We start from the raw sequence: 24,096 nt of genomic DNA on the forward strand, positions 1-24,096 counted from the left end.
CGGCTCCCTTGTCTACGTCACAAGTGGAGTTCATTAGAATAATCCCACCCCCTCATCGGAGTACCTCCATTCACAGCCTGAGAACTGCCTTTCTGAAGGAACCTTTCTGAGGAAAGTGCTAGCTGATTAGTTGGCAGAAGAAGGGGGTGGAGTGAGCAGTGGCTCATTATCATTTAAAGGAACAGGCACTCAAATCAGCTGTTTTGAACATGGCTGTTTTGACAGGTTGAGAAGGGAGCTGTGGTGCTTTTATCCTTGTGGTATTTTGGCCAAAGCATGTCACTGACATTTCATTAAGATCTCCGGGAACTGTGTCAACTTGTGGAAAAGGGGTATAATGGATCACCTTGAAATGAATTGTACAGAAAACAGAAAGGTGAATACAAAGTTGCAGTGTACAACATCCTGCACATATTAAGTAAATACACTCCAGACATTAAAGAATTTGTGAACAGACCCTTGCATTGGAAATGAAATTTTGTCCAGATTGGAAAAAATCACAGAGCCACTGCTCAAAATCTGGGCATAGATCATTTTCCAATGCAGCAAGATGAAACGCATTGGCTTGGATAAGCAAAGACCTTCTGGTATTCCTGGTCAGTCTACGTCATTGGTGTAGGTCGAGTATCTTTTCCAAGATCAAGGCACAGGGTGCTTGAAACGGAGATGACTTGAGAGTCCAAGATGCGAATGAAACCGTCGAGGACAATGAGGGCAGGGGGTAGTAAGAGGCGGTCCAATGCCGGCTGCTCTCTGTTGTTCTCAGAGCTTTCGGCAGCGGTGTTTTTCATTGGCATGATGTCTTTATCGTTTTCAGGCTTGATTGAGCCAGAAAGCCAGGACATTCTCCAAAGCCTTGAGTTTTCTGTGACCGCTTCCTGGTTCTTCGGGTTGATGCTTAATGCTATCAGAGATCTTTTGATGCAGTCCTTGAATCACTTTTTGGGTGCCCCTCTCTTTCTGTGGCCTTCAGTCAGTTCAGAGTAGGCGACTTGCTTGAGGAGTTGTTCGTTTGGCATCCTTTGGACATGGCCAAGCCAGCGCAGTTGGTGGCGTTCGATCACCGTCTCGATGGAGGGAAGTCCAGTTCTTTTGAGGACTTCTATGTTCAGAACATGATCTTCCCGAGAAATGCCCATCATGCTTCTCAGCTTTTGTTGTTGGAATCTTTCGAGTTTTTGGATCTGGTGTTTGATAGAGTGTCCAGACTTCACAGCCATACAGCAGTGTGGAAAGAACCACTGCTTGGTAAACCATAATTTGGTAGCTGTCTTGATATCATGGTTGAAAAACGTGTGATTGGTGAGGTGGCCAAAAGCCACATGGGCAGCCTTCAGCTGATTTGCAAGGTCAAGCTCTGGACTACAGGTTTCCTCAAGAATACTCCTGAGTTACAAGAATGATTCGACTTGCTCTATGGGCTGGCTGTAAAGGAAGAAGCACATGCTCCATGACCTTGGAGCCTTTTGTTAAAAATTTGTTTCGAGTGGTGATCAGTTCGTGACGCTGATCCACACTACTTGGCCTGGGAGGATCTTGTTCCATGGCAACACGAGGGTAACTCTCTTGTGTTGTCATGGTCAGTCTACATAAGAATTGTCTTGTCTTATTATCTCTAGCCGCTTTATCCTGTTCTACAGGGTCGCAGGCAAGCTGGAGCCTATCCCAGCTGACTACGGGTGAAAGGCGGGGTACACCCTGGACAAGTCGCCAGGTCATCACAGGGATGACACATAGACAACCATTCACACTCACATTCACACCTACGGTCAATTTAGAGTCACCAGTTAACCTAACCTGCATGTCTTTGGGCTGTGGGGGAAACCAGAGCACCCGGAGGAAACCCACGCGGACACGGGGAGAACATGCAAACTCCGCACAGAAAGGCCCTCGCCGGCCACGGGGCTCGAACCCGGACCTTCTTGCTGTGAGGCGACAGCGCTAATCACTACACCACCGTGCCGCCCCATAAGAATTGTATTTAGTATAAATATGCAGATGATTTTATAGGAACTCGTGCATGCTGATTGGTCGAGAGATTCGGACTGTTTCTCGATAATCGTCTCGAGCGACTCGGCAAAATGGCGGCCAATCGCTTTGGCACCGTAAGTGAGGAAGAATTACAAATGATGAAAGAAAATGCCGTTCCTAAAAGCACTAAAGATGCTACGAAGTTTGGTCTAAAACTATTCAAAGGTAAGGTAGAATTGTGGTTTATTTTTGTCCATTTCAAAACAAAGTATTTTATGTGAGTCGGCATAGATAAGTGAGACAAGTCTGTGCCGTGCCTTTATTACATTTACGTGCTGCTTTTGCAGATTGAAATAAAAGATTTTTTAAATGTGATGTTTTTAAAAATCACCTGTGTATTTATACTAAAACAATTATCCGCCTCAGGCTCAGTGTATATCGGTGAATAATAACCTTCATTTCACCTTCGCGAATAATTGTTCAGTAATTTGAATACACGTCCACAAGTGCCATGGTTTAATGACAAAACTTGCATTGAAAAGCTTTCTTTTCCTTCCTTCCTTCCCTCCCTCCCTCCCTCCCTCCCTCCCTCCCTCCCTCCCTCCCTCCCTCTATATTCTAGCCCAATCTTGAAACAGTTGCTTTGAAGCCCTTCATTAGTTTTGCTCTGCTTTTCAGAACGGCGCACTCTCAGGCACACGTTACGTCCGTTTTCTTGTAAAACTTTTGCAGTACTGTTCGTCCCTTCCCTACTGATCATCTCACCGCTTCTCGCAAAGCAATGCGAACTGAAAAACTGTCAATTAATTAGCAAATGGAGAGCGAACGCGTTACGCAATACCTGCGATCTCTGGGGGCAGTCTGAGTCACTCTTGCTCACCCCGCATCAGGAGGAAGTGAAGCTGCTCCGCTTTGATTTGCGACCTCGTAAAATTCGCAAGCTGATGGGAAATGAGTCGCCTGCCAAGTTTGGTTGGGAAGGCTCAAATGCAGATAGGTATTAATTTTCCTGAAGGTACATTAGAACGGCTATGAAGCGGTCTGAATGGAAAGCCAAGGGGATTTTATATGGTTATAGAAGTTATATTGGGGCACGGAAAGAGAGAACAGCCTGTGACTGGTATTTTGTTTCAAGCAAGCAAGCAAATAAATAAATAGTATTGCTGTAGGCAGTGATTAAGGGGGCCAAGCACTTTCTGGCCCCACCCTTTAAAAGACACAGGAAGTTCAGAAGCCACCGGGATGTTGTTGCTTCCCATATTGACACTCAGATACTAAATTAGATGGCAACGTGTCAATACATCGCTGAGATATGGCTTCACCGCTCCTGCTTCGCACTCAAATTTGGTTCTACTTTACGGACACCTTGTGCCGAATATCAAAAATTCAAGAGAGAAGTTTTATTCAGCAGGATTTGACAATGGTGCAGTTGTCCAGACATCACAAAAATTAGACGTTTCTAGGAGAAAAGCCAAAAATATTTTTTGTTAACGTTCTAAATGGTTAAAATGGCTTCCTTCCTGTTTTGCAATGCATGATTTTTATTTATTTATTTATTTATTTATTTTTATTTATTTATTTTTTGTTGAGCAGCTCAAAAGTTAGGAGCAGTTTTGCTAATTTGTGAATTATGGTGCACTTTAGAGGAGAATTTAGACAAAACTTACTGGAGGGTTTTATTTATTTTTAAAGTATTATCTTGAAATTGGGGTGGCACGGTGGTGTAGTGGTTAGCGCTGTCGCCTCACAGCAAGAAGGTCCGGGTTCGAGCCCCGTGGCTGGCGAGGGCCTTTCTGTGTGGAGTTTGCATGTTCTCCCCGTGTCCGCGTGGGTTTCCTCCGGGTGCTCCGGTTTCCCCCACAGTCCAAAGACATGCAGGTTAGGTTAACTGGTGACTCTAAATTGACCGTAGGTGTGAATGTGAGTGTGAATGGTTGTCTGTGTCTGTGTGTCAGCCCTGTGATGACCTGGCGACTTGTCCAGGGTGTACCCCGCCTTTCGCCCGTAGTCAGCTGGGATAGGCTCCAGCTTGCAGGGATGAGAGTTTTCCGCTTTTTCTGAGCAAAAATCGATATTATGCCAAATCCGTTGAGATTTGAGGGGGGTTGGGGTATGTTCCTTCGTGATACTCAAGCGTACGACGACGTTACATGTTTACATTTTCGCCATCTTTAGTCTCGTGGTAGAATACGTGTTATCTACAATGTAATTGGCCAAAACATCGCTGGCGAGAGCATGATAGCCAATCATAACAGTTCTTACAAGAGTGTGAGAGAGAACAAAAGCCAATCATAACAGTTCTTACAAAAGTACCCGCATCTGTTCTATTTTATCGAAACTTGCACATGTTCATCGTCGCTGCGCTTCAAAAATACGTTTCTCTTTCGTATCGGCTTTTTTACTCAAAATGCCAAATACAATTGACAAGCGAGACGAAGTGAAGGTACGTGAAATCGATGCTGGTATAAAAAAAACAGAGAGGACTGACGGGCTTTTGTCTTTGGCCAAAAAGCTGAAGAAGTCGAAATGATGAAATGAAAATGAGAAGTGACTGTGAACTATAAATAATTGTATAAAGTGTACATAGACATTATCCCATAAACTTAGCATTTGTTTGATTTAATACATTGAACATGTATATGATGGTCAGTAAATCTGAATTAATGCTGACAGTTTTGAAAACTTAAATATTTCAAAAGACTTTGAAATCATATGCAACTAATGAGGACATACGGTAGGGTGACTGACCTTTTCTCCCTAAGAAATTTTATTTCATATATGAACATTTTGATAATTAATAAAACTTACGTTTAATGTGAATTTAGTTTGTCATTTTTGTTGATCATAAATTATAACCATACCCTTGAATGTAGAATGTGATTTTATTTTGAATTCAAACAATACTCCTATTGATTTGAAACATATTTTCATGTAAATATATAAAAAAGACAACAGATTTTTTATCTACCACAGCTCAGATTGCAGGAAAAGTGGTTTGTAACGCCTTATTTTTCAAAAATTTCCTGGGGGGGGCATCCCTCCCAGACCCCCGGCTTCGGGCGCCGTCTTGTTTTCTGCTTTTTTTTTGGTGACCACCCACTCTCATCCCTGAGCTTGCCTGCGACCCTGTAGAACAGGATAAAGCGGCTAGAGATAATGAGATGAGATCTTGAAATTGCTTAAGCCTGGTGCACACAGGCAATTTTCCGTCGCTTGGTCGTGCAACTTTTTGACGCGGGCGAAAAATTGCTTCATGTGTGGACATCTGCGACGGCAATTTTTAATTTTTTTTTTTTGTGTGTGTGCATTTGCGACAGATCGTAGATATCAAATATGCTTGATATTCTGTGACAAAAAATTGCCAATCACTGACTTGCTGCAGAGATATTGCTGTGTGCGCGTGTCTTTGCGATAACGAAGTGATCCCCTCCAAAGGCTAAGCCAATCCCCGCCCGTGAAGCAGTAATGTGACTTCCACGTGACTTGCATTCTCTTCCCCAAATCACCCACTGGTCGCAGATAACGCGCACACGCAGCTACCGAGAGGGGAAACTTGTGTCCAAAAATCGCAATACGCTTGCGATGAGAAGTCGCCCGTGTGCGCTGGGCTTTAGATTAAGTGTACACATCGTAGTAGCAGTTAGACAAGGGTCATTTCTCACCCAGTTTTCAAGATATCTGGATGAAACTTGGTGTGCATAACCGGTAGTGACCATCTGCGATCTCCATATCATGCATGACGTCATTTTATGACGTCATAAAATTTTCAGGAATGGCTATGAATGAGACCACCTGCTACAATACCAGGACAAGCTAGACAAAATTCTTTCATGCCATCTTCCATGCCAGCTTCTGTTATACCTTAAGACTTTCTTGCACTCGTTTGATCTCTGACCTTGACTGTTTGCCAGAATTAGCTCAAAGGTCACTTATGCGTTAAATTGCTACTCCTCGCTCATTTTTTTTCATGAATTTTCATCAAATTGGGTACGGAGAACCTATTTGGGGGACGTTCAAAATAGTTCGCATCGGTTAAACGATTTGACCTATTTTCACTGACCTTGAACTTGTCAATTAGGTGACTCTATAGCAAAAACTCAGAGTTTTGTCTTGTTTTTTTTCATGGTCTTTGAGCTAGCCTTGCTCCTTTGCCTTAGGAAAACATGTTCTAATGAATATTTATAGTTTTGACCTTTGACCTAGGTTAATATTAGGTCACATTTTCAGTGGACTAGATCTCAAAAACAGAGCAAGATAAAGCCGTGGTTGCTATTAACCATGAATAGGAAGTCATAAGGGGTGTTCACACGGCACATATTTGCATCGATGCTGCACCGATGTATTTTGTTGCGATATATCTTACACCGGTGTAAATTTTGTGGAGCGTTCACACGTCACAAACCTGCTTACTAGAGAGAAGCGTGTTAGCGCCGGTGCAGCCCCACTTGTGTTCACACGGCAGTTTTTTGACCGTGCTATACCGTACGATAGTAATAATGCGGAAATGAAATATGCGCATACGTGAAAATATACTTCCTTTTCCCGGTTGTCGTGGCATCACCAAGCGCCGGGAAAACAACGTGGACGAAGACACCAGTGTTGCCAGATACTGCTGACGTTTTCCAGCCCAAAATATGTTCAAATCCGCCAAAATGCACTTAAAACTGTCCAATCTGGCAACACTGGAAGACACGTAGTTCTGTTGTTGTTGATATTCGCCATTTTGGAAGCGCAAAATACCAGGATGGAAATTATGCAATGCCCGTATGTAATCAACTCTCCTCACGCATAGCAAGTCTACCCCTGTAGCGTTCAGACGTCCCATTTTATATCGGTGCTGCCCCGCAAACTAGCATTTACTCCGGAGTAAATTTCTTAAACCACCTCCCGAGCAGGGTTAGATTTGCACCGGTTTAAGCAGCTTTCAGGGGCTACACCGGTATAACTTTGTACCGTGTGAACGCTCTACCGGGGCAGCCCCGGTGCCACACCGGAGTAAAAGTTGCCGTGTGAACACCCCTATATATGGACTTTCATTTGGGAATATTGGTTTTGCCCTGCAGTGACCTTGACAGGTCAGATCAGTGATCTGCATATTTGAAATGGCCTGTATCAAGAAATTGGTAGAAGATAGAACTTTTAGTTAATATTAACCATTCAATGGTCTATAACTAGAAAAGGGTGCAAGATAGGCCCTTAGTTACTATCAGTCATGGATAGGAAGATATATATGACCTTTCATTTGGCACCATTGGTTTTGCCTTAGAGTGATATTGAAAGGTCAAATCACTGACCTGCAAATTTTTACGATGGCCTGTACCAGGGAATTGGTGCAACATAGGAACTTGAGTTAATATTAACCATGGAAGTATTATTATATCCTTTTCCTTTTGTTATCAGATTCCAGACAAGTGGCCTCATTTTTCTCAGTTCTGTGACCTTGACCTTTGTCCCAAGGCCTCAGGTGAGGAAATGGGATACCACTGTGCCCTTGGCACAGTACTTCTAATTTTTCTTATTCTTATTTAATTTAACAGAGGATAAAGTATATACAAAGCTTTTGGTCTGACTAGATCACACACACACACACACACTGTTGCTGAGATGTGCTCTTACTTCCTGTTGGGTGACTTCACTATCAGATTCATTTGTGTCTTAAGAATGAACCATCTGGTGGCACGGTGGTGTAGTGGTTAGCGCTGTCGCCTCACAGCAAGAAGGTCCGGGTTCGAGCTCCGTGGCCGGCGAGGGCCTTTCTGTGTGGAGTTTGCATGTTCTCCCCGTGTCCGCGTGGGTTTCCTCCGGGTGCTCCGGTTTCCCCCACAGTCCAAAGACATGCAGGTTAGGTTAACTGGTGACTCTAAATTGACCGTAGGTGTGAATGTGAGTGTGAATGGTTGTGTGTCTATCAGTGCGTTTACATGCACATAGAGAAAATCGAATTTCTGCCGTAGCTCGACTGAAATCGAAGTTCTAAATGCCATGGAAACACCTTAGCTTGGCTGAAATCGAACCGAACTGGATTTCTCGTAATCGAGCTACGTGACCTAGATTATGCGATTGTAGCTGAGCTACTTAGTGCATGTAAACCCTATTGAGCTACGTAGTCTAGCTACTTACTTCAGCACTGCCCCTTCCGGGAGTGACGAGACCACAAGCGGGAAACACAACAGCCTCGGTCGGCATGACAGCAGTAGTAGAAACGTGCACTTCTGGAGCAATGAGGAGATAGAGTTCATGCTCATTCAGCTTAAGGAGTTGAATATATATCTCAATGTTGCTGTCCTCGTCGTCGTTCTTCTTGTGAACACGGAACTGATAACTTTGTTTACACTCTTGAATAGCTCTTCTTCATGACGACAACCGGAAGTGTACCAACACGAGGTGGCGTGTAGCGCCACCTGTGGCTCGGGTGCACAATGTACCTCACACAATAGCTCAATTTCCTTGTGTGCATGTAGGATTGGATTTCTCTGGCACCCCTGCTGGGACCCTTAGCTCGATTACCGACAGTAGCTCGATTTGGATGTGCATGTAAACGCAGTGTGTGTGTGTCAGCCCTGTGATAACCTGGCGACTTGTCCAGGGTGTACCCCGCCTCTTGCCCATAGTCAGCTGGGATAGGATCCAACTTGCCTGCGACCCTGTAGAACAGGATAAGTGGTTACAGACGATGGATGGATGAACTGTCCCTCATATACCATTATATTTAAAAAAAAAAATCAGACAAACAAGTTTTTTTCAGGTTGTGATGATTGGATAAAATTTGTCGGAGAAAAGAAACCCAAGAAAATGGTGGAAATTCATCACACGGTACATGTTGAAATTGGACTAAGAATGAAGGAAAGTGGAATTGTTTTGTTTTTTTGCTTCAACGTTGCATTGCAAATTATTATTGCAAGCACATGTCCAACCTTGCGCTTTTGGTGGCACTAGAGAGTGCTGTTATTGTGCCAAATTTCATAAAAAGCTGACAAAGCATTCTGTGGGCTGCCATAGACGATCTAATAAGTGAGAAAATGTACAGTTACTCTAGAGTGCTTACGCATCATTGGTGCTTGACTCACAACAACAACAACAGCAGCAAAAATAATAGCGTCAAGAACCATAAACACTATTTATACAGCAACATTTATAAATGTAATGCACATGACATTTCGGAATAGAGCAGCAGTTACCCAGGTGTTTAGAAAGTGTTTTTTTTTTTTTTTTTTCCTTGGGTATATAGAAATATGAAAAATTAATTTAATGTAGCTTTAAAACTTATTTAATTCACATAATTAGATGTAATGGATCATGCTTGTAGCTTTTTTTTTTTTTTATAAACTCATTCTACTTACATTTACTAAAAAACATTACAAACAAATCCTAAAAATAGCAACGAAATCTAAGCCTATCCCAGCTGACTATGGGCGAAAGGCGGGGTACACCCTGGACAAGTCGCCAAGGTCATCACAGGGCTGACACATAGACACAGACAACGATTCACACTCACATTCACACCTACGGTCAATTTAGAGTCACCAGTTAACCTAACCTGCATGTCTTTGGACTGTGGGGGAAACCGGAGCACCCGGAGGAAACCCACGCGGACACGGGGAGAACATGCAAACTCCGTACAGAAAGGCCCTCGCCGGCCACGGGGCTCGAACCCAGGACCTTCTTGCTGTGAGGCGACAATGCTAACCACTACACCACCGTGCCGCCCCATATATATGTGTATGTTTGTGGGCACGCGTGCGCGCACACACATTAACAATGCTAATTACAATGGTTGGAAATACTATAATATATTTATTATGGGTCGTAACATTTAGTTCCAGATGATTACATCACCTTGATTGCAATTTTTAATTTTAAAAGCCATATTACATCAGTGTTTCATGCGTTCTGCCTGGGGTATAGTGTAACTGCTGATGTAGTGCATGGCGCTTGATTTTACTCAGACTTATAAAGGCGTAGTCATAAAAATACATTTTATTTATTTAAAAAGCTACTTATGCTGACGTATTTTACTACTTCTTTATCATGCGTTGCTTTTTTTTTGCCCCAAAATTTGGCCCAACAACAAGCATAATCATTTTCTTTGTTGTACAAATAACCTGGAAGATACGTAATACATGATAAACCATAAAGGTTGAACCCGTGACTTCAGCACAAGTGTAATTAACAATATAGTTTGGGAAAACGTCCAATCCAGAATGCTTGTTGGTGTTTTAAGAGGCACTTTACTCTACAGGTCACTGTGGAGCTTTAACTTGGGGGGTGGAGCTTTGTGAATGTGGGTGGGAATGAGGGGTTGGCATAAAAAAAGATTCAAACATCAAATCCACCAACTTGAATACCTACCGAACTGTGCCGCGTTTCCCAAAAGCATCGTAGCGCAAACATCATCGTTAAATGGTAGGGCGAGCAGCACAATGAACACTTTCTCTCCTAGTTAAGATGCTCTTAGCGTTCAGAGGCTTTTAGGAAACCTACCACTGTTAGAGACCTGTTCTTGAAATACATTGATCTGAACTAATACACCTTTTAAATGGAGTCACTGTGAGTAGAAATGTCAGAAGTTGTTGGTTTATTGGCATGTATTACCTGATACTTGATGGAAATGCATGGGACCGGTTCTAGATTAGGCACCGGCACCACGTCAGTGGAAAAGGGCTCGTCAAGCAGCAATTGTGAAACCAACTAACTCAATGAAAAACATTCAGTCATGAAAAAAACCATAGTGTATACTTTAGACAACTTCAGAAAATATACTAGGTGTGAAAAGAGTACGAAGTATAACAACTTCATTATATTTGCATTCTTAAAACCAAAAAAAAATTTGCTGCATTTTTGATCAAGAATCATTAAAGGAGAACTGAAGTCATTTTTAAACTTTGTTTCTTAATTAACGTGTTATTCAGTTACGTTTTCGGTTTTAGTAACCTTATATCGTGACTCGTATTGGCATCTAATTACAATTAAATATTATACTTATCGGCCTATTCGGTTTTTAGCCGTGTTGAATTTAGTTCGTTTGGTCCATGGCAGGCGTCGCTTATCCGCGCGATCTTCACGAGACTTGTGCGAGGCTTCGAAACGTGAAGAAGTGTCAGCCAGGTGTCAGTGCTGCCATTTTGAAAACTGTTTTCCAAACGAAGTATTGCACAAAAGCGAGTTTCAATGACGATTACTGCCTACTTTTTTCAAACTTTCCTGATTGCTATCAAAACAAACAAAACTTCCGGCTTGATTACGTCAGCATTTGAAAGAGGGCGCGCGTGTCTTTTGGCTACCCGTGTGTCCGAAATCGCTCCCTGCTCACTGTACAGGGCACTATATAGTGAGGACGCCATTTTGTAGTGCTGTCCGAAACCTTAGTGAGGATTATTTACACCCTATATATATATAGTGCACTCAAAGTATCCCACAATGCATCACGAAAAGTAGTGAACAACAATGGTCACTAACCAAAGCAATATATCCCATCATGCATTGCAGCCGCGCTGAAAGAAATCAAATTAAAAGTCTCAAATTTGATTTAATAAAAGGCAGCGGCAAAGAAGAAAGTATTCAGCCTTGATTTAAAAAACAAAACAAAACTGAAAGCTGCAGGTACTTTGTATTGATTAATGTGGGAAATGCACTCAGTATAATATGGATTTATTACAAAAATACATGCATGTATTTATGATTTTGAAAACCCACCAGCTGACTGATCTGGCCCGTTTTAATTGTGTGACAGTAATGACGTAAATACCAGCGTGACGGAGTAGTGTCTGAAAGCGTTTTTTCATTTTACCAATCATCTCACTATATAGTCCTCTACATACAACCCCGATTCCAAAAAAGTTGGGACAAAGTACAAATTGTAAATAAAAACGGAATGCAATAATTTACAAATCTCAAAAACTGATATTGTATTCACAATAGAACACAGACAACATATCAAATGTCGAAAGTGAGACATTTTGAAATTTCATGCCAGATATTGGCTCATTTGAAATTTCATGACATCAACACATCTCAAAAAAGTTGGGACGGGGCAATAAGAGGCTGGAAAAGTTAAAGGTACAAAAAAGGAACAGCTGGAGGACCAAATTGCAACTCATTAGGTCAATTGGCAATAGGTCATTAACATGACTGGGTATAAAAAGAGCATCTTGGAGTGGCAGCGGCTCTCAGAAGTAAAGATGGGAAGAGGATCACCAATCCCCCTAATTCTGCGCCGACAAATAGTGGAGCAATATCAGAAAGGAGTTCGACAGTGTAAAATTGCAAAGAGTTTGAACATATCATCATCTACAGTGCATAATATCATCAAAAGATTCAGAGAATCTGGAAGAATCTCTGTGCGTAAGGGTCAAGGCTGGAAAACCATACTGGGTGCCCGTGATCTTCGGGTCCTTAGACGGCACTGCATCACATACAGGCATGCTTCTATATTGGAAATCACAAAATGGGCTCAGGAATATTTCCAGAGAACATTATCTGTGAACACAATTCACCGTGCCATCCGGCGTTGCCAGCTAAAACTCTATAGTTCAAAGAAGAAGCCGTATCTAAACATGATCCAGAAGCGCAGACGTCTTCTCTGGGCCAAGGCTCATTTAAAATGGACTGTGGCAAAGTGGAAAACTGTTCTGTGGTCAGACGAATCAAAATTTGAAGTTCTTTATGGAAATCAGGGACGCCGTGTCATTCGGACTAAAGAGGAGAAGGACGACCCAAGTTGTTATCAGCGCTCAGTTCAGAAGCCTGCATCTCTGATGGTATGGGGTTGCATTAGTGCGTGTGGCATGGGCAGCTTACATATCTGGAAAGACACCATCAATGCTGAAAGGTATATCCAGGTTCTAGAGCAACATATGCTCCCGTCCAGACGACGTCTCTTTCAGGGAAGACCTTGCATTTTCCAACATGACAATGCCAAACCACATACTGCATCAATTACAGCATCATGGCTGCGTAGAAGAAGGGTCCGGGTACTGAACTGGCCAGCCTGCAGTCCAGATCTTTCACCCATAGAAAACATTTGGCGCATCATAAAACGGAAGATACGACAAAAAAGACCTAAGACAGTTGAGCAACTAGAATCCTACATTAGACAAGAATGGGTTAACATTCCTATCCCTAAACTTGAGCAACTTGTCTCCTCAGTCCCCAGACGTTTACAGACTGTTGTAAAGAGAAAAGGGGATGTCTCACAGTGGGAAACATGGCCTTGTCCCAACTTTTTTGAGATGTGTTGTTGTCATGAAATTTAAAATCACCTAATTTTTCTCTTTAAATGATACATTTTCTCAGTTCAAACATTTGATATGTCATCTATGTTCTATTCTGAATAAAATATGGAATTTTGAAACTTCCACATCATTGCATTCCGTTTTCATTTACAATTTGTACTTTGTCCCAACTTTTTTTGGAATCGGGGTTGTAGCAATTCCCTGTATAGTGAGTAGGGAATAGTGAACGAGTGAGCGATTTCGGACACAGGGAACGTTCCGCTGTACGTTTTACTTCCGCCCTATGATGTCTCGCACAGGTCTCAACGAATCTCTTTTACGGCCATCGCTTCGACATATGGACTGATATATTACAGAGCGTATTTCAAACACTCATAACTTGCTATAGCAGCGACAAAATAGCGATCAAAAAGGCATTCCGATATTTAATAAAATGAGAAATAGAATTTTCATGATAAAAAAAAATTGCCTTCAGTTCTCCTTTAAGCCTCTTTTCTATACTTCACAATACAAGCATGAGTGCGAGCGTCAGTTTTTTTTCAATTTTGTTTGCTTTTTTCTTTCTTTTTTTCATCGTCTTGATTACTTGAACGCGATGCCTTTTTGGTGTTGTTTGGGGCGGGGGAAGGCAGCTTTTCCCGCTGGCTAATTTGCTGCTGTCATCTCCTGATTGAGTTCTTTGAGATGCCGGTGATTGTTTCCATTGTTTTTGAGACGATTGAAAAGATGACTGAACGCCTATTTTGCGTTCTGTTCCAAGCCTCCAGACTTGAAGTGAATCTTCTCGAATACGCTGAACTGAAGGGCATCTGAAACGTGAACTTTGCGCTTTCTGGCTACTCAAAGATATCGATTTGTATTTCAGTGCAGCTCGGGATTTTTCTGTCCAGACTTTTCTTCCTTCCTTTCTGTCTGTTTTTTTTTTTCAAATTCTTGTGCCCTTCTCATTCACTTAAATGATTGAAGAGTATTGTTTCGCACGCTGCATCTTCTCATAGTGATTTTCCCTGATGGGTTTGCGGGCCAGCTTCGATTCTGTCATGACATCATCGTTGCCATGACAGTGTGCGATTTTTCTGCTAATGGCTATTGATGGCTCGCAGGTTCTGCAGGTTTAGCTGCATGAGCTTGACTCAAATGGTCTCATTATATTAGATTGAGTGAGGTTTTTTTTTTTTTTAAAGTTTGGATTGATCAATAAAGTTTGGTAGATCAGGTCCAAACACAAGTTGAATCTGATCTCATAGTTTCTCCTTCCTCCAGTTTTCTCCAACCTTCAAAAGTTGCTTCTAAATAACGAAAAGTGTTTGAGCTCAACTCGAGGACGGCCAGGTTCCTTCGCTAATCTTTTTACCTTCTTCATTACGTTTAACGTCCTATTTGTCCATTCCGCCCCAGTGTAAATCACTTGATTTAATTCAGCTCTTCTCAGCCTGTCAGTGAACGATGGATTAAACCCAAGATAAACTCCAGCCTTATGGACAGTCCCACCTCTTCCTAGATGAGCTTGGCACACACAGCCTGCTTCTTTGTTCGGGGCTGAATTTACAACCGCACAAGTCCTCGTCGTTCCATTGTTCTTGGCAAACCAACCCAACAATAAAGAACACATCACCTTCCTTCCAATTTATGACCCTTGCATACACGTGCAGATTTATTTCCGGGTGTCGTAGCAGAGGTATTCGAGAGGTGATCTACTCAGGGATAATGATTTTTTTTTTTTTGTGGTCCACCATGTGCACTTAATTAAACATTATTCCTCACATCACCATTCCGGTTCAATTTCCTCCTCCGGCTTCCAGATCACACCACATCAGCCTTGATGAGATATTCAGCCGAGGGTTTGGAAGGTTATGTCAGTTAATTTGGTGGCCAAAATAAGTCATAACACAGCTGGATCCACCAAGCAAGTGCTTTTAAAAGAAGTGGAAATGTTCTCAGAAGAAGAAGAACAGCCATACCACTCTGTCTTTGCTCAACCCCCTGTTGTGTGATCTGGCATTATCTAACATAATAAGCGTCAGGATGCAAAGCTGACTTCATATTTTCACCGACTTTGCACTCCGAGTTGGCATTTTAATGATGTTGTAGAATAATATTACAATTATGAAGCATTTTTTTTAATTGCTGCACTCGTCAGGATACAGATGTTGTCGCAACAAGAATGACGACATTTTCAGATCGTGCACAGGTTTTCAAAAAGGAATAAATGCTATTATTCTAGCCACATTCACTAGATGAGCAATTGCGCGCTCTGATTGGCTACTCTACTGCTAGGATATCAGCTCATATACCGTGAGGAGAGAAAAACAAAATGGCGGAGCGTGTTGTTGAACCAACCGAGGACGAAATAAAAACTTAATTCTGGAAAAAAAAAAAACCCAACAAAATATGGAATAAAAGTATTTGATGGTAAGAACATATATTTTTTTCAAAAAATTATTATAGCCTTTCACAAATTGCTACTGTCATTTCGCCGATTTGTTTACATTCTAAGCGGAAATTATTTTGTCGGACGTTTTGTATAAAGTGTTTTTTTTTATTTATCGAATTTGCAAAAAATAAAAATGATCCGTTTGTCAAAATCCAGTGAATGTGGATAGAATAAAACAGTTATTCCACTCAATCTCGTCGTACATGGATTATAGCCGACTCGGTGCTACGCACCTCATCAGCTATCAGCTCATGTACGACTCGATTGCATGGAATAACTGTTTAATTATATTTATTTAGTTTGTACGCGATTTGCTTTTTCATTCATTCATTCATTTTTACTTCATTATTTCATTTTTATATTGGGAAGCCGTGGCCTAAGGGTTAGAGAAGCAGCTTTGAGACCAAAAGGTCGCCAGTTCGATTCCCTCGACCAGCAGGAATGTCTAAAGTGCCCTTGAGCAAGGCACCAAACCCCCAACTGCTCCCCACGCTGCTCTGGGTATGTTGGACGCCACTCTGGATAAGAGCGTCTGCTAAACACCTGTCATGTAATACTTATAATACCTTCCAAAAGGGACGAGTTTCTATTTCAGGGGGCAAAAATGCTCTCCAAAAACACCACATACCTAAACAGCCTTCTCTTTAAGCGTCTTTATGATCAGTGTTGTCGATAATATTTTGACATACACAATCCTTTATATCAGTATTAATTATTGTAGGCTGAATATTGTGGTATAAACGACCATCAGGACATTTCTAATAGCAGTATTCCCATGATTCATACGGTAGCTTGCTTGGGTTTGAGTAGGAGTTTTGTGTTGTATCGTCATGATTGCGAGTTGCCCTTTTCACCTGTCCTGCACTTCAACGCCCATACGTTTACCGTACGTTTCCATGATGCTGTTTGTTTGTTTTTTCATATTCATCTTCCTTTCAAGTTTATAGCTGCTGAAATGAATTTCGGACTGTTGTACGTGTTCAAACAGGAACATGCACTACTCTTAAAATGCATTTTTCAAGGAGAACTGAAGGCAATTTTTTTTTTTATGATCAAAATTCTATTGGTCTCATTTTATTAAATATCGGAACACCTTTTTGGTCGCGGGCGGCACGGTGGTGTAGTGGTTAGCGCTGTCGCCTCACAGCAAGAAGGTCCTGGGTTCGAGCCCCGGGGCCGGTGAGGGCCTTTCTGTGCGGAGTTTGCATGTTCTCCCCATGTCCGTGTGGGTTTCCTCCGGGTGCTCCGGTTTCCCCCACAGTCCAAAGACATGCAGGTTAGGTTAACTGGTGACTCTAAATTGACCGTAGGTGTGAATGTGAGTGTGAATGGTTGTCTGTGTCTATGTGTCAGCCCTGTGATGACCTGGCGACTTGTCCAGGGTGTACCCCGCCTTTCACCCGTAGTCAGCTGGGATAGGCTCCAGCTTGCCTGCGACCCTGTAGAAGGATAAAGCGGCTACAGATAATGAGATGAGATGAGATTTTTGGTCGCTATTTTGTCACTGCTATAGTCCACTTGCATGTGACGTCACAGCCGATCCAGATTGTAAACAGACGCCATCTTGTCGGTCAAACGCCATATTTCCGCCATCGCAATTTACCGACACTGACTTTCGTTGTTTTTCGCCCAAATCTGCAAATATTACCGTGCCACAATGCCGGAGAGTTGTATGGCATATAAATGCCACAACAGGAGAGGTCAGAAATTGGGAAGAAAGTTTCATAGGCTGCCACGGGACCCTGACAGGCGTGCAAAATGGATTGCTGCTATCAGGTATACCATATATACAATAATAGTGATAGACTACTGATACTTGATCTAACTGGTAATATTAAATATTCAACCATAATCGGCTGGTCAGTGCTATACTAGATACTACTGATATATCTAGTATCAGTACTAGTACTCAATACTTAAGTGACTTACCCGTCCAATGAGGATTGCTATTTTCTTGTTTACAAGATGCCACATCTGAGGGGGGCTGACAAATCCTGAATTTCTTTAAAGATAACTGTCCAGAGATTTATAAGCATGCAGTGCTTCACCACTGAACAGCGAGGGAAAGTTAATGAGGTAATTATACACATCTGGGTATTCCACCTCTGGCAGTTCAATATCCACTGACACGGTCGTGAAAACTACATCCGGTAATCGATAAGGGTCACTAATCTGTAGGTCGTTTATTTTAGACATGTATCTGTTCATTAGAAAAATGAGCCGTGTAGTCCGTCGGTTGAAATTGATCCATTTTGTATACGAGTGCAGCAATATTCAGCTGTATTGTTGACCGACAAGATGGCGGCTGTTTACATTCCAGCCGGGATTCGGTCACGTGACTGCAAGAGCTCCATAGCAAGTTATGAGTGTTTGAAACGCGCTATGTAATATATCAGTCTATGGCTACGTTCACACTGCAGGCTGAAGTGACTCAAATCCGATCTTTTCGCCCATATGTGACCTGTATCCGATCTTTTATTGACAATATGAACGACACAGATCCGATTTTTTCAAATCCGACCCAGGCCGTTTGGATATGTGGTCCTAATTCCGATTCCTATCCGCTCTTTTCATATGCGACTTCAGTCTGAACCGCCAGGTCGCATTCATCCGACTTACACGTCATCAACAAGCCACAAACGTCACTATTCTGCGCTGAAGTAGGCGGCGGGTCTCTCAAAAAAAGTTACAGCAACATGGCGCATAATCACGGGCGCAGATAGAGGGTGGGACTCGTCCCAACCAGATTTAAATTCACCTTGCTCGGTCCCCCCCACTTATAGGGAGGAAAAAACGTCTATGCTGTCTTTCTTTGCATAAGGCAAACCTCACGGAAAAATCAAAAGACTAATTACCATTCGGTTTATTGAGGTGCACAGCAGTACAGACATAGTTGCAACAACTCACATAAAACAAAACAAAGACTGATATTCGGTTGGTTGAACTGCGCAGACTGCACAGGTTGCGAGCTCGAGCTTGGTTGCTATGGTAACCCACAACAAGTTTGACAGGCATATCGGGGTTGGGGTTGGTTTGCTGGCAGCTTTGTCCCCCCCAGTTTTTTGTCCCCCCCAGTTCAAAAAACGTATCTGCGCCCCTGCGCATGACATCAATGCGAGGGACGCTTCGGGCTGTGAAGGTTCTGAATCTTCTCAGTGGAAGGACGCAGAGGTTAGGGAGCTGATTTCCATTTGGGGGGATGCAGCTATTCAAGCTAGATTGGATGGGTCATACCGCAACCGGGCGGTTTTACTTCCGTAAACACTGGCCATGCTCACTGCGTGTGACGTCGTCGTATCCTGCAATGCGCATGCGGAACACTTTTAGGTCGCTTTTCGTTCATACTGAGGATCACATACAAGTCGCATATATTTGTTAATGTGAACGACCTCACAAAAAAAATCGGATTTCACAAAAAAATCAGAATTGAGCATTAAGCCTTGCGGTGTGAACGTAGCGTTAATGTCAAAGCAATGGCCGTAAACGAGATTCGTTGAGACCTGTGTGCGACATCGTAGGACGGAAGTAAAATGTACAGCGAAAATCAAAGCGACCAACATCTGCCAACGTTGTCAAAAGACGTGCGCGCCCTCTTTCAAATGCTGATGTAATCAAGCCGGAAGTTTTGTTTGTTTTGATAGTGGTCAGGAAAGTTTGAAAAAAGTAGGCAGTAGTCGTCATTTAAACTCATTTTTGTGCAATACTTTGTTTGGAAAACAGTTTTCAAAATGGCGGCACTGACACCTGGCTGACACTTCTTCACGTTTCGAAGTCTCGCACAAGTCTCGTGAAGATCGCGCGGATAAGCGACGCCTGCCGTGGACCAAACATGGCTAAAAACCGAATAGGCCGATAAGTATAATATTTAATTGCAATTAGTTGCCAATACGAGTCACGATATAAGGTTACTAAAACCGAAAACGTAATTGAATAACACGTTAATTAAGAAATAAAGCAAGTTTAAAAATGACTTCAGTTCCCCTTTAATGCTGGGAGCTTGGCTAAACTGTTCAATCAGCAAGGCATCTCCGGAAAGAAATGTTTTGCACAATAAATTTTCTCAAGGCTCTCGTCAGAAGCACAATGATGTACGACAAGCAGAGGGTTGATTTGATTTGATTTTACTCCACATAAATAAACCCAATGAATAATCCATGGTTCTATGCTTGAATTGAGAATTTTCCCCCAATAAAGCTTGGTGTGCAACTGTTTTGTCAGGTTACCTCAAGGAGCAGAATATACTGACTGGTCCAGTGCTGTACCTTCTGTTCTTTTGAAAATGTAGTGCCTCTAATGAAGCTGGGAACTCTCGAACCGTGTAACGAACAGTCACGCTCTGTGTGTCTGTGTGTTAATCTATGCAGACGACCTGGCGTCTAAAGCTAACATCATTATCGACCCTGCGGAGATCCAGGCCGCGTCTATGGACGATCTGGATGAGGATGATGAAAGTGGAGCTGCTCAGGTAAAGCCTCTTTCACTTCTCCACTCGTGCGGATGCTCGTGAATGGAAAACGGCTCATAAAAAGAATATATAAGTGTTCTGTGTATTGTGAAGTATTACTTGTGTCGTCTTGTCGGATAGCTTGGTTTTGGAACTTTCCTTTGCTTCTATTTAAAGGAGAACTGAAGTCATTCTTAAACTTGCTTTATTTCTTAATTAACGTGTTATTCAATTACGTTTTCGGTTTTAGTAACCTTGTATCGTGACTCGTATTGGCAACTAATTGCAATTAAATATATTTATCGGCCTAAGCGGTTTTCAGCCATGTTGAATTTAGTTCGTTTGGTCCATGTCAGGTGTCGCTTATCCACGCGATCTTCACGAGACTTGTGCGAGACTTCGAAACGTGAAGAAGTGTCAGCCAGGTGTCAGTGCTGCCATTTTGAAAACTGTTTTCCAAACGAAGTATTGCACAAAAACGAGTTTAAATGACGATTACTGCCGACTTTTTTCAAACTTTCCTGATTGCTATCAAAACAAACAAAACTTCCAGCTTGATTACGTCAGCATTCGAAAGAGGGCGCGCGTCTTTTGACAACGTTGGCAGATGTTGGTCACTTTGATTTCCGCTGTACGTTTTACTTCCGTCCTACGATGTCTCGCACAGGTCTCAACGCATCTCGTTTACGGCCATCTTTTGGCTACCCCTGTGTCCGAAATCGCTCCCTGCTCACTATACAGCACTATATAGTGAGGACGCCATTTTGTAGTGCTGTCCGAAACCTTAGTGAGGATTATTTACACCCTATATATATATAGTGCACTCAAAGTATCCCACAGTGCATCACGAAAAGTAGTAAACAACGATGGTCACTAAGCAAAGCAATATATCCCATCATGCATTGCGGCTGGGCTGAAATAAATCAAATTAAAAGTCTCAAATTTGATTTAATAAAAGGCAGCATTCAGCCTTGATTTAAAAAAACAAACAAAGAACTGAAAGCTGCAGGTACTTTGTATTGATTAATGTGGGAAATGCGCTCAGTATAATATGGATTTATTACAAAAACACATGCATGTATTTATTATTTTGAAAACCCACCAGCCGACTGATCTGGCCCGTTTTAATTGTGCGACAGTAATGATGTAAATACCAGAGTAGTGTCCGAAAGCATTTTTTCATTTTACCAATCATCTCACTATATAGTCCTCTATATAGTAATTCCCTATATAGTGAGTAGGGAATAGTGAACGAGTGAGCGATTTCGGACACAGGGAATGTCAGCAGGTGTCGGTCGCTTTGATTTGCGCTGTACGTTTTACTTCCGTCCTACGATGTCTCGCACAGGTCTCAACGAAAATTGTTTACAGTCATCGCTTTGACATATGGACGGATATATTACAGAACGTATTTCAAACACTCATAACTTGCTATACTGTAGCAGCGACAAAATAGCGATCAAACATGCATTCCGATATTTAATAAAATGAGAAATAGAATTTTCATGATAAATTTGCCTTCAGTTCTCCTTTAATTATATCTGATTCTGTCGAATTATCAATAATCTTTTTTCATCATCGAGTCCTTCTGCCTTTTCATGACACATGTCAGGAAAACAAACACTTGGGGACGTGCTGTTATAGGAAACTTATCAGCGATGGGATGGCGTGATGTAATGATATGGTCTGACACAAAGTGCGGTTACCGTTACCATCCGGAAGTTAATCATTTTCAAATAATTTTACGTCATGTTGTTTTATTTCTCTTCTACCCAATACATTTTCCAATATATTTTTATTTTTTAAAGAATAATACACTATTTAAAAAAAAATCTGTTTATAGTTGTGTTTAACGCTCTGGGGTCGAGAGCTTTGCCAGCGAAGCTCTGCAGGTTTAGAATGAGTAGGTCATGCATTTAGATTAATATCTTCAAGTTTTTATCATACAAGCATGATAAACATATTGACAAACTTTATACTTTACACTTTCCTCTGTGCCCACTGCCAAATAATATAATATTTTTTAAATTATCTAAATTAGATGAAACATAAAACTTGTCACCTTACTCAGTCACACCGGAGTTGGAGCGCTGAGCGCGCACTTACGGTACGCGTTCATAAAAAACTGTTCACATGGTAACAGGATGATGATCGCTTTTGGTTTCTCTTTCGCGATGGGAACGCCCACTGTAAATAGGATAAAATCTGTCAGACATAATTTAGGCTGCTTGTTTGGAGATAAAACTTGTTGCGAGATGGCACGGCGATTTGATGCTCAGGAGGCGCTTCGGATGATTCAGGACAGCGATTCAGTTCAGTCTTGAGAACCGCGACAGTGTTGATGAGCGGTGTCATTCTGAACTTCGACTCGATCCAGCCGAAGATCAACTCGAGTAAGGGTGAATATTTCTTCTATTTATTATGAGCATATCGGTTGATATGCGTGCGCTGTAGTGCATAATCTTTGTGCGCTTCTTGATTAAAATAAAAACGCACACCAGCACTTGTTTACTCTCTTTTCTTCATCTTTTTCTGCCACGCTAATGATTTTGGCGTGCTCTGATGTCAGTTTCAACAAATCTAAGCAGTATTTTCAGCCATGCCACTTTTTTTTGTATTCAACGCAAGTTCAGCTCCGGTAATATTTATACAGTATGAATATCATGATTGTACTTAAAAAAAAAAGATAAATGAAGCTGCTGTAAAAAGCAGTTTTAGAACGGTGTTGGAATTTGTGAAAAAAACATGACCTTACCCATTGTGTCGAACCGTTTTGATCACTTGACCTGATGGGATTAAGAGTTGGCAGTCGGAGGGGTTTTCACTCTTCTCATTGAATGGAATGGAATGTTTTACTCTTCTCATTGCCAACCCTTCATCCCAAAACAATAGGGGACAATTTTTTTTGATGGCCAGTTAATTGTCCAAATCAATGGAGCAGATTTCAGTTTTTCTGCTTGATGCATTCCTAAGACTGAACAGAATCACCTCAAGTGATCAAAACAGTTCGTCACAATGGGTAAGGTCATGTTTTTTCACACATTCTAACACAGTTCTAAACCTACTTTTTACAGCATCTTTATCAGGGTTGCCCTCACTTTCATAAAATCTGATGCATTTTTGTTCGGGTGTTCCTTTTCACCAATAAAGACATCCTGTAAAATTTTTTGACCATATTCAAAAGTCTAATGGTAATGGTGGCACCATGAGGTTCATTTTTTGCCAAAAAACGCTTATTTTATGTTTTCGCTTAAGGTTTGAATCACAATGTTGGACTCCATTTATTGATTTCTTGTGACCCAGAGATCATGTTAAGAACCTTTGCAAGGGATTGAGAAGCGTTAATATGATTCATAATACATTTGTATTGTTGAAAAGTAGTTGAACAATGATTCAATGAAGAGCTAAAACTCAAACTGTGCTTGATAATATATTTAGAATATGGACTAAAAATGTGTATCTAAGATATTTGGTATACTCTATAAGGTGCCATAATGTTTCATGAAAAGTGATTGAAATTTTGTCATCAAAGTCATAAAATAGCAGCTTTTGAGCTCCTGGTGCCACCATTAAACTTTTGAATTTTGTCAAAATATTTCACCCAGTGTGTTTTCTAACCAAAAGGAACATAAAAACAAAAATGCATCATGATCGGAGGAACTTTTCATTTTTAGGGGGCAACTGATGCACCCTAATCTTTATTTATCTGTTTTGTTTTTTAAATAATCATGACGTACATACTACATGGATATTATTGTAGCTGAACTTGTACTGAATACAAAAAAAAAAAATCATATGACTTTGAAAATACTGCTAGGATTTGTTGAAATTGACAACAACATTAGAGCATGCCAAAATCATTCGTGTCAGAAAATACCCTCAGACCCCAGAGGGTTATACTAAGCAAGAAAACGTATATTTTGAAGCCAAGTGCAATTCTTTGCAGCAAAACATTTGTTTTCAAAATTATCCTCACCTCGGCAGTTATCATCTGGTAAAAACTGCTCTGAGCCACT

The 24,096-nt window shown here is 41.5% G+C and overlaps 1 protein-coding gene across 5 annotated transcripts in view; it reads left to right on the forward strand.

Annotated features, from left to right (window-relative positions):
- Nucleotides 1-24,096, forward strand: part of LOC132874309 (E3 ubiquitin-protein ligase RNF123) — a 448,585-nt gene that overhangs the window by 96,332 nt on the left and 328,157 nt on the right. For all 5 annotated transcript variants that reach the window (XM_060910383.1, XM_060910388.1, XM_060910384.1 and 2 more), the window contains one exon: nt 20,001-20,101. In XM_060910383.1, the coding sequence (XP_060766366.1) occupies nt 20,001-20,101 (101 nt within the window). The remainder of the gene's footprint in view (nt 1-20,000; nt 20,102-24,096) is intronic.

This window comes from Neoarius graeffei, chromosome 26, assembly GCF_027579695.1.
Source record: "Neoarius graeffei isolate fNeoGra1 chromosome 26, fNeoGra1.pri, whole genome shotgun sequence".
Classification (NCBI taxonomy): domain Eukaryota; kingdom Metazoa; phylum Chordata; class Actinopteri; order Siluriformes; family Ariidae; genus Neoarius; species Neoarius graeffei.